The sequence below is a fragment of the Corvus hawaiiensis genome, chromosome 1 (genome assembly GCF_020740725.1).
Source record: "Corvus hawaiiensis isolate bCorHaw1 chromosome 1, bCorHaw1.pri.cur, whole genome shotgun sequence".
Taxonomy (NCBI): Eukaryota; Metazoa; Chordata; class Aves; order Passeriformes; family Corvidae; genus Corvus; species Corvus hawaiiensis.
Window position 1 is genome coordinate 62,839,019 of NC_063213.1, and position 9,901 is coordinate 62,848,919.

The following is a 9,901-nucleotide window of genomic DNA, read 5'->3' on the forward strand; positions in this document are numbered from 1 at the left end:
TAACTCTCCAGGTATTTCAAAGCCAGGTCGGATGGGGCTTTGAGCAATCTGGTCTAGAGTCCCTGCCTGTGGCAGAGGGGTTGGAACTAGATGATCTTTAAGGTCCCTTCCAACTCAAACCATTCTATAATTCTATGATTAACAGGAAACTGAGTCCAAGGCCAAGCCAGGGACAGGCTGGGCCTCACAATTAATGTCCTTCACCATTTAGCTGTGATGGAGCTGCTGCTGCTGTTGAGTCACAGGTAACTCTTTGCATAGAGAGCCATCATGGTTTTAGAATAGAGGGAAGTTAAAAGCTGTGGGTCCCGGTGCTGTTCTGCTTGGTTGAAATCTACGCTCAACTTCTTACACCAGTGACAACAGTGTAGGTCTAGGGTAAGTTGGCAAAAAATGGCAAAATCTGCCTCCTAATCGAGGCCTGGAGGAGGCATAATGGGATTTTGTCCATGCAAAGCAGTGCACTACAGAGACCTAAATGTACCCATTCATTCATGTGAATTTGCCATTTGACATCTGCTGAAGGTGATGGAAAGACTTAGGTGGGCATTTGATCCAAGAGCTGAGTCACTGGAGTTTCCAATGCTTTAGGTAAAAACATTTTTCACCAAAAAGGGCGAACGAAATTTTTTTTCCCATTTTCCAGCTAAAGCAGTGCTCTATTTTTACTATCTCATATTCTTACTAGAACCCTTATCCATATCTGCTTCCATCATGGTTTAAAGAGCATTGTTCATAGTCATCTTCTTACGAAGGTGTCCCTGATTAGAATAGGAAGTGTGGTCGATGTGTAACACCACCTGGTTTGGAAGGAGTTTGTATACTGGGCTGCAACTTACACAGAGAAACGTCCTTGAGGTAGGAGGCATATTTTATTTATTGCTTTATTTATTGCTTATGTCAAGTAAATGGAATCCCAAATTATAAAGATGCAAAACACAGTGTGAGTATTTATCAGCACTGAATGTTTTTATGTACTCCAAAATAACTTGGGGTTTCCCAGCTGACTGTGAGCAGCTTGCTGGTTTTGAAGATCTAGCACCTTTGGAACTGAAGGGACATGCTGAATTTTAAGCACTTGGAAAGAGAATTAATTGCTTGGACAGCACCACCTTTTTTTTTTTTTTTTTTTTTTTTTTTGCGTATGCTCATCAATAGCAAATGATGAAGCCTCTGGGGGATATTAACACAAGTAAACTAAACACAGGAGTGGGATTGTTTAAACAAGGTGAGACAAAAGCCTTCATATTACAAGCAAATGAATTTGATAGCAATTTGTTATATTTCCACCTCTATTGTTGCAGATGCATTTAAATAAGAACTTTATCTTTCTTGGCCCTGGTTTTCCTCCTTCATTAGCCTGCATGGAGGTCAGAGAACCTCTTATCTCATGGGCTACTCCTGCAAGGACCTGGGAGCTCGGGTTCCCCCTGCAGCTTTCTATTGAGGTGGGGATAGAACTTCTGCCTGCTCTCCCACCCTCTGAGAACAGGGAAGGATTTGCGCTGGGTAACAGCTGCAAAGGCATGAAGTCATCTGTGTCCATGTTTTTCCTTCCATATGCACTGCACCTTCACACCTGCCCCTGGCTTTGGCAGTTGCTTGGCAGGAGCCCCCATACACTTCAAAAACACCAAAACCCCCCAAAAAATCCTGGCGGCACCTGAAACTCTGGGACAGCTCACAAGGCACTGCTGGTGATATTGGCTCCTACTTACCTGGTGAGCCTGGCCTGCACTAAAACCAAGAAACTGCTTCCTCGTTAAAGCTGGAGAAGGCAATGTCCTTTTACATGATGGCTACCCCAGTGCTGTGATGCTCCTGCCAGGATGAACCCCCCAGTCTCTGAACAGACACATCAGAAGCCAAGGGAAAGTATTGGCTTGTAGCACTGTGTCAACCTGCCCCTCTGAGTCCAGGCACTGCCACCCTCCCAAACTCTTCCAGGGATTCAACACCTGCACTGCAGTCCACACATCACCTGTTTCCGGCCCTGCATGTTTCCAGGGCTGCTGCAGAAGGTAAATAGCAACAGAAGACAAAGCCTTAAAAAACTGATCCTAAATGGATGTATGTTTCAGTCTTATTAAGTTGAAGTATTCTTTCCCGTTACCACATTTTTATGGGAATCTTTCCAACCTGCTGAAAAGACTAAGCAATATTGATTTTTAAATATTCTAAATGAGATATAGATGCTAGACTGCTACAAATATAGACACCAGCATCTCTGAATGAAAAGATAGCCTGTTGAATAAATAATGCATATTTTAAAATGTCTGAATAGGAACTTACAGGATAAACGGTAAGAGCTTCAAAGGAGCCATTGATCTATGGAGTACATAATATGCATGTCAAAAATTATTGGAATATTTATTTACATGACACGTGGCTCAGAAGAAGCCATTATGGCCCTTAAGCAAATTATACATGTGAAAATTATCAAAGTGCTTCTTTTACCAGAAGCAAGTGTATCCTATCAGTTGATAAACACATGATCTTTGCGAAAAAAAAACTCCAAAAGGAAGCAAACGTGAGGCTAAAAGAAGGTTAAAAGAGAAAAGAGGAAAAAAAAAAAAGAAGAAAATAAAAACCAGCCCTTGTACCATGTCAAAGTGTTCCATGCCCATCAAAGGAAGAAAAGCCCGTGCTGCCCTGCCCCGCATCCTGCGCGGAGCTGCCGTCGCACTTCATGTGGGGAGGGAATGCTCCTGTCTCTATGTGCCAAAGTCCGGGCTGCCAGCTCTTCTCCCTACAGGCCAAGAAATTACAAACAGGGACTAATTCATTCCAGCCACTGCCGTGTCCTCTATTTTGAATTAAGCTGCCAGAAGAGTGCTCTGCTTTCCCAGCCCGTGCCCCTCTGAGTGACACGGGGGACAGGCGGGGAACCGCAACCCACGGGCATCGTTTGCACCTTTGTGTGTGGAGATGCGCTTTTTACGGCTATGCTTATAGGTCCTCAACTGCCTCTGCACAGCCAAGCACGGACTGAAAATAGTCTTGTGTGCCCCCTCATACCTTCAAGCGGAACAAAGAGGGGGAAACATTGCCTTGCAGTACTTAGTGTGCCCAGGAGCCAGGTCCATCACTCACCAGCATCTGGCTGATGGCTTCAGCTGCGTGCTTGTGCCTGGGCACAGCACTCAGAAGGGTTTGCACTGCTCCTTCCCCAGTGCTCCGTGGGTGACATGGCTCTTCTCTGGCAGATGTTTGGCTAAGGAGGAGGGATGCCAACTTAGAAAATTCCCCCACACATCCATGTTGCTGTGATCACACTGCAGTTTATGCCATAGCCTGGTCCCTGAGAATTTTTTTTCTGGCTGCGAGGGGGAAAAAGGTTTTTGTCAAGAAGGTATGACCAGGACGGGGTGGCTCAGAGATTGCCTCTGGCCCACGGGATGCTGGCAACTGACTGGCAACTGCCTGCAGCCAAGCTCCCAAGTGCTGTACAGCCCCAGGTGCCCAGTCCTCAAATCAGCTCTGGTGTGCTCCAAGGGCTGGTGCGTGCATGCCTGCTTTGGACATTTGGGAAAGCAGGCTCTACCGGTAGGCAGAGCATGCAAGTTTTCTCTTACCCAGGAATGAGAGTAAAGGGTGGATTTTCTAATGCAGGAAAGCAAGCAGTTGTATGGGGGAATATATTTAGCCAGTGTTTTCACATCACATGTTCTGGGACTGGAGAGCAGAATGTTTTCAATAATGTTTTGGAAGCACGCTATTCAGTACTGCAAACCTTACTACTGGAGAAACCAGTAAATTGTGTTGCATCTAAAACAATTACTTGAATTACTTGTACCATGGTTTCTTCTTTCCAACTGCAAAGGTTTTACAGAAATGTGACTTCTACGGCTATAAAAGCCTTGAAAATACAAATAATAGTAAAGTTCGGCTCTGCATTTGCATAAACCTGTTTATCCTATACATGGTTTATTCATTAACTCTCGGAACGACCAGCAGGACAGCTATGGCATTCCTTATGACCATTTCGCTTGTGGCTGAAAACGCAACTGTTTAAAAGGAACACTACCGAAAGTGAAAATAAATATAATTCCCATGTGAAACAGCAGAAAAAATGCCACAGGAGCTGGCATTTGGCTTTTACATGGAATGAACCTTTCCTGTCACTTGGAAATTTCAGAGGGGAGCCTCAGCACCTGCAAGGATTGGGACCTCCACGCCGGAGTTCACCGAAACAGACGTGCAGCATTAGCAGTGTCCATTGCTGTGCTCTGCAGACAGCATTCGAGTTAGGGACGGAAAATACCTGGCTCCCTCATTTATTCCTCCTAGAGACCATTTTCTAGTCCTTTACAATTTCAGTGTCCCATGAAAAGAGGCTCCTCACAACCTCTACTTGAAGTGTATTTCCCAACCAGCTCCTCCTTAGGAAGGCTTTTCTGGTAATCACCCCAGCTTTCCCCATGCTTCCTTTCTTACCCAAAACTCGCTCCACATAAGAAAGGTGGCAAAACAGGAATGCATTTTACCTGTTTCATCTCCTTGCTTCTATAAAGATAAGTACATGTTGCCACCGGTACAATTGGAAAACTGGAAGTTTGTTGGACAGCCGGTGACTTGCTCAAGGTCACAAAAGAGCCTCAGTAGCAGAGCTGGGAACAGAATTTGGTATCCTAATTCCTAATCTGGCAGCCTCACCACAACTCTCATCACGCAATCAAAAAGCTCCTTTTAAGGAATGCTTTTGTGACTAAGAGAAAATTCAAGGCATTAGCAGAAAGAGTCCTTTTAATTTGCCTTTGTTCAAACATTTACGCCTTTTGCTATATGGAAAACATGATTTAAACAAGATACGGGATTACAGTATGATGAAAGACTCTAGACTTTGAAAAACAAAAAATAATTATGGCTGCATTTAGGACTGTACTGATTCCAGGCATTAGGAAGCAAGTGTTTAGATATTCCTTTCGAGTTTTATACTTAGCATAAGGAATAAGTAAAGACCAGCATCTATAGCGATCTGGTAAGAGTTTTCGTTTACGCAGGCTTTCACATTTCCAAAAAATACTACATATAACAGGAAAAAATTTCACAGCTTTTTAATTAGACTTCATTTTCTAAAGGTCCTAACTTGTTGCACCACAAGTTTTTCAAAAAGCAAACCCAAATCCTTAAGCTGCTACACTCAACGGGAGATTGCCCTGACCTGAAACAATCCAGGGTTTGGTAGGTTCTTCCTTGAAGAGCAGCTCAATAACTTACCAGCTCTCCCAGGATATGTCAGCTTTGATATTTAGAAACTCTACAGGATAGTTTTATATTTTAGGACAGCACCTTTTGCTTGCTTCCTTTCCTTTGTAATGGAATACGATAATTTGGCAACAGTGGATAGAAACAAATGAGCGTACTGAGAACCAATGTTACTGAAAAAGTGTATACAAAATAATCTGAGCTGCACAAGCTGAAGTAAGCAGAACACTACAAATATTAATAGGATAAACAAAGAAAATGAATGTAAATTTAAAATGATCCATTGGAAAAAGATGTTTCTTAACACAACAGAAAAATTCCCGAAGTGCAGTAAAAATCCTATTGATAGCATTTTTACTGTCACCAAAGTAGTTGGGAGACTCAGGATGAGAGGTTTGTGACTTAGTTTTACAAGAACATGTATTTTGCTCAGTAAATTACTAAAATTGCAACAGAAGAGCGGGGGGAATACAATGCAGGAAGACCCACTCCCCATCCCTGATCTCCTGGCTCAGCCTGTAAAATGCCTGTGCCTTTAAAGCATTTGCAGTGACAGGAGGCCTTGTGTTTGCAGATGTGTTAGCCACTTCTTGATTTGATCTTTACGCAATTATTTTGATAAAGAAAGCCTTCATCTTGTTGACACTATCACTGTAGCCAATACCTATGGACCCCCATTGTTAATTTCCTTATAAATACTTAATAGAAGTCCTCCCTTGGGCTATAGTACTTTTGACACTTGTATAATCTGAAACAAATCCTCTTTTTTAGTCAAACAGACCATGTTACACACACAGTTGGCTAGCTATTTACAAAGCGCCCAATTAAATCCTACTTAATTCTCCCACTCTGAAAATCCCATTTCACTAGTGCGCAGGCTACTGATCACACAAGATGAGGATCTTTCACTGAGCCTGGACACAAGTTTACAGCCAGCAGGACTTGATTGTACAAGAGCTTGCTGTAAAAATAATTCACCCGTCAAATGCTATATACAAATAGTGAAGAGAATGTGCAAATTCAGAGGATTCAAGAAATAAGCTGAAGAATCACAGTTAAAGACAGGTAAATCTAGTTTAATGTTCACATGTAGTAGTTACACATCACAAAGATTAAACAGGATTTTAACTGTAACATAGCTGCAGTGAAATGTAAATCATTTTGTACTAGAAAAATAATCTTGACGCAGTTATCCGATTTTTGGTCTACTTAAGTTCATTTTAAGATGAATTTACATCACTGATCATAATGACTTTGCCCATGTGCCTTTCTGCAGTTCACTATTAATACTCTTTGGACGAAGGAAACAGCAACTGTTTTTGTCAATGGTTTGCCCTTTGGTTGCAAGCAGAGAACTGTTTTCAGTTTTTAAGCAATTAATAAGCTGTAGGAACACATATTTTCAATAAAACCGTTTGGTGCTAAATGAAGTTCCCAAACAAATTTATTCATCTAATTCAACAGCAGATTCAAAAAAAAAGCTGATTAGCGATCTAAAGCATTGCCCCCATAATGCAAAAAAACTAGATAGAGTTTGCTTTTCTATTCTCAGTAAAAACCACTACATCTTACTGCTACTTTTATAGAATGCGCTAAAAACCCCTGTGCCTAAATGACAAAAGTGTAGTCTCAATGTATAATACACTTACAAACATTTTTAAGTCTAGATTGAGGAAAACACGTTGTATGGACTCCAAACAAGTTTATTTGCAATTAGACATCTCATGCAATCATGCAGGACCACTAGCTATAGCTGCAACTTTCGAGTCTAAAGGACATTTGGGGACAAAAAGTCCTAAACATTCAAGGTATTTCCATATTAGCAGCTCCATACTTGAGCTGCCGCTTTCTAAAGAGATATTCCCACAGATTAAAAAAAACATACACACCTTTATAATATTTACAAAAAAATATTTAATTAAAAATATTTTATAATTACAGTAGTCTATTAAAGCATATACTTTTCTCACACTTATAGAACATCTCTATATATACACAGTATGAAATGTCACTCATTTGTCTATACAATATGTAACATTCCTGCAGGGAGAAGAAAGTTCCCTGGGCCCCAATAAAATCCATCTATTTTAAACAATAGATGTCAAATATATCTACAAATGCTCTGGTAGATTAGTAAAGCTTCAAGATTCAGCTGCTCGGTCCCTTAAGAGTTACAAGTTTCTACAGTCTGGTTTAGGCTCGGTCCTCTATCCCGGGGCAGAGTCGCAACTTTTCCCGCTGCCACCGTGGGACACGCCGCCGTTCACAGCTGGCCGGGAACGACGAGAAGAGACGGAACCGGGGGGGGGAAGGGGGGAAAGGACATGGGGAGCTGGGGGGGGGGGCGGGGGAGGGGACCGCTACGGACGTGCAAAATGGTGAAAAGGCTTGGCTCTGCCGGGGTGAAGCATGGGAACTGCTCGGGGGGTTGGATGGCTCCTTCCTCCGGTGCGGCGAGGCAGGGCCGGGCCCCCCCCGCCGCCGCCGCCCGCCCCCCGCGTTGCCTCTGCGCGGCGCGGCGCCGCCGCACACCTGTGGGAGAGGAATGAATAGAGGGGGTGTGTGAACCGCTCCGCTCCAGACCGACTGGCGCCACCAACAAAACACAAGACATGCTTGATCAACAACCCAAAACAAACCAGGTCAAACAACAACCGCAGCTCCCAGGCTGGGCCAGGCGGAGGGAGGGATGCGCAGCTGCACGCCGCAGCCAGAGGCGCTCCGGGGGGAGGGGGGGTGTTTGGGGGGGGTGAAAAAAACCTCAACCACCCGGTAATTAGAGAAAATAAAATAACCACCCCGTAATTAAAAATAAAACCCCAAAGCCTTCTGCAAGTATTTCTCGCCGGGCTCTGGTCCCCCTCCGGCAGGCTTCCCGCAGGATGCGGTGCGGCCCCACCGAGCCCGGGCGCTGCGCCGCGGAGGGCTGCGCTCCCCCCGCCCGCGGCCCCGTGCCCGCCCGGCACTCACCTGGGGAGCGGCGGTCAGCGGCAGAGGATGCTGTCCCCCGGCTTGTTAACAGAGCCTGCCTGCGCAGCAACCAAACACGGCAAATTAACAACTGGGGAGAAACCACACTGAGACACCCCCCCCCCCCCCCCCTCCTCCGCGTACCCAGGCACTACCATAGCTCCGTCGGGAGCGCTCAGGGAAGCCCCCCAGGGGGACGGAACGAAGGCGGTGGCCGCAGCGCTGCGGGAAGACCCGGGGGCGCGGGGTGCCGGGGCAAGCCGCTTCCCGTGCCGCCGGGCTGCGGGGGGTCCCGTACAAGGGAGCCGCTCCCCGATTCCCGCCCCCCCAAAGCACGCTGCGTTCCATGTGCACAGCCCCCACAGCCCCTCACACTCGCTACACGGCGCGGAGGCTGGAAAGCGCAGGAACAGCGCGCCTGTCCCCGTGTGTGCAAACACGCCGGCTACAGCTACTCCCTCGAGAGGCTGTAATTACACGGTAGACACCGTGCGGCTGCCTGCCCGCACCGAGGGGATGCGGGCACCCACCGCGCACCGCCGGGGCGTTCCTGCGGCCGTCCGCCCCGTCCCCTTCGGTAACTAAGGCTTCTCGGCAGAACCACGGGGTCGAGAGTGGCGGCGCAGCACCGGGGCGCTCCCACGGCGGCCGGCGCTGACCATCGCGCCACACCGCTCCGCATCCCGCTCCCCGCGCTCGTGTGTCACGCACCTCTTACCGGGTCAGTGTTAAGGGCTGTCAGCGGGGTCCTGGGAGTGCCCACGGGACAGCTGCCTGGGTGCAGAGTGGGCGGCGGCGGCTGCTGCCGGAGCAGCGCTGGGTGCGTCTCCAGAGCCAGCTGCAGGTCGAGGATATAGTCGATGACGTGCTGCAGGATCTCCACTTTGCTGACCCTCTTGTTGGGCGGGATGGTGGGCACCAGCTTCCTCAGCCGGCTGTAACAGTCATTCATATCGCACTGCAGGCACAGCGCCGCCGGCTCCTCGCCCGACGGCGGGCCCCCCTTGCAGCCACTGTGCTCGGCCAGGCACCGCAGGGCCGGGTGCCCCCCGCCGCCGCCCGCCACGCCGGGCTGCGCCTTGCGACTGGGGTGCCGGACGGGGCTCACGGCTTTCATGGTGCCGCAAGGAGGGAGGGAAACCTCCCGATCCACCACCGCCGCCTGCTGCTGCCGCTGCGACCTCGGGAAGCCGCGCACGCACCGCCCGCAACGGGAGCGGAGCGCGGCCGCAGCGCCTCGATGGCGTGAACGGCGGCCGCCCCGGGGATGTAACGAGAGGCGCTCGCGGAGCCGCGCGACAACAGCGGCACCACAAACCCACCCCGCTCCAAAAAAAAATTTTTTTCTTAAAATGAAAAGCTCGCGCTCGGCAGCCGACCAGCCACAATCACGACCGCCTCTGCCGCCGCCGCTGGCCGCGCCGTCCCCTATATACCGCGGGGCGCGGGCGGGGCGGGCGGCGCCGGGGGGAGGCGGGGGCGCCGCCGCGGCGGGGCCAGGCGAGCGCGGCGCGGGAGCGGGGGGGCGCCGCGGGGCCGCGCCGCAGCCAATCAGGGCGCGCCGCCCCCCCCCGGAGCGCGGCGGCGGCCAATGGCGGCGGGGCCGGGGGGGCGGCGGCTCTGCTGGAGGGGCGGGCGGCTCGCGCTGACCCCCCCGGGAGGAGGAGGTGGCGGTGGCGGAGGAGGAGGAGGCGGTCCCGGGGAGGAAGGACTGCGGGAATGC

The 9,901-nt window shown here is 48.8% G+C and overlaps 1 protein-coding gene across 2 annotated transcripts; it reads right to left on the bottom strand.

The window, feature by feature from the left end:
* Positions 1-6,263: 6,263 nt before the first annotated feature.
* Positions 6,264-9,591, bottom strand: ID4 (inhibitor of DNA binding 4, HLH protein). Of its 2 annotated transcripts, none has more exons than XM_048308103.1 (3): positions 8,897-9,591; positions 8,179-8,237; positions 6,264-7,740 (listed from the first exon to the last, which is right to left on the bottom strand). In XM_048308103.1, the coding sequence occupies exons 1-2, from the start codon at positions 9,293-9,295 to the stop codon at positions 8,193-8,195; spliced, it is 444 nt and encodes a 147-aa protein (XP_048164060.1). In that variant the 5' UTR covers positions 9,296-9,591; the 3' UTR covers positions 6,264-7,740; positions 8,179-8,192. The 2 variants fall into 2 exon arrangements, with proteins under 2 accessions (XP_048164060.1, XP_048164070.1); XM_048308113.1 differs by having other exon boundaries at positions 8,890-9,591.
* Between the last annotated feature and the right edge of the window lie 310 nt (positions 9,592-9,901).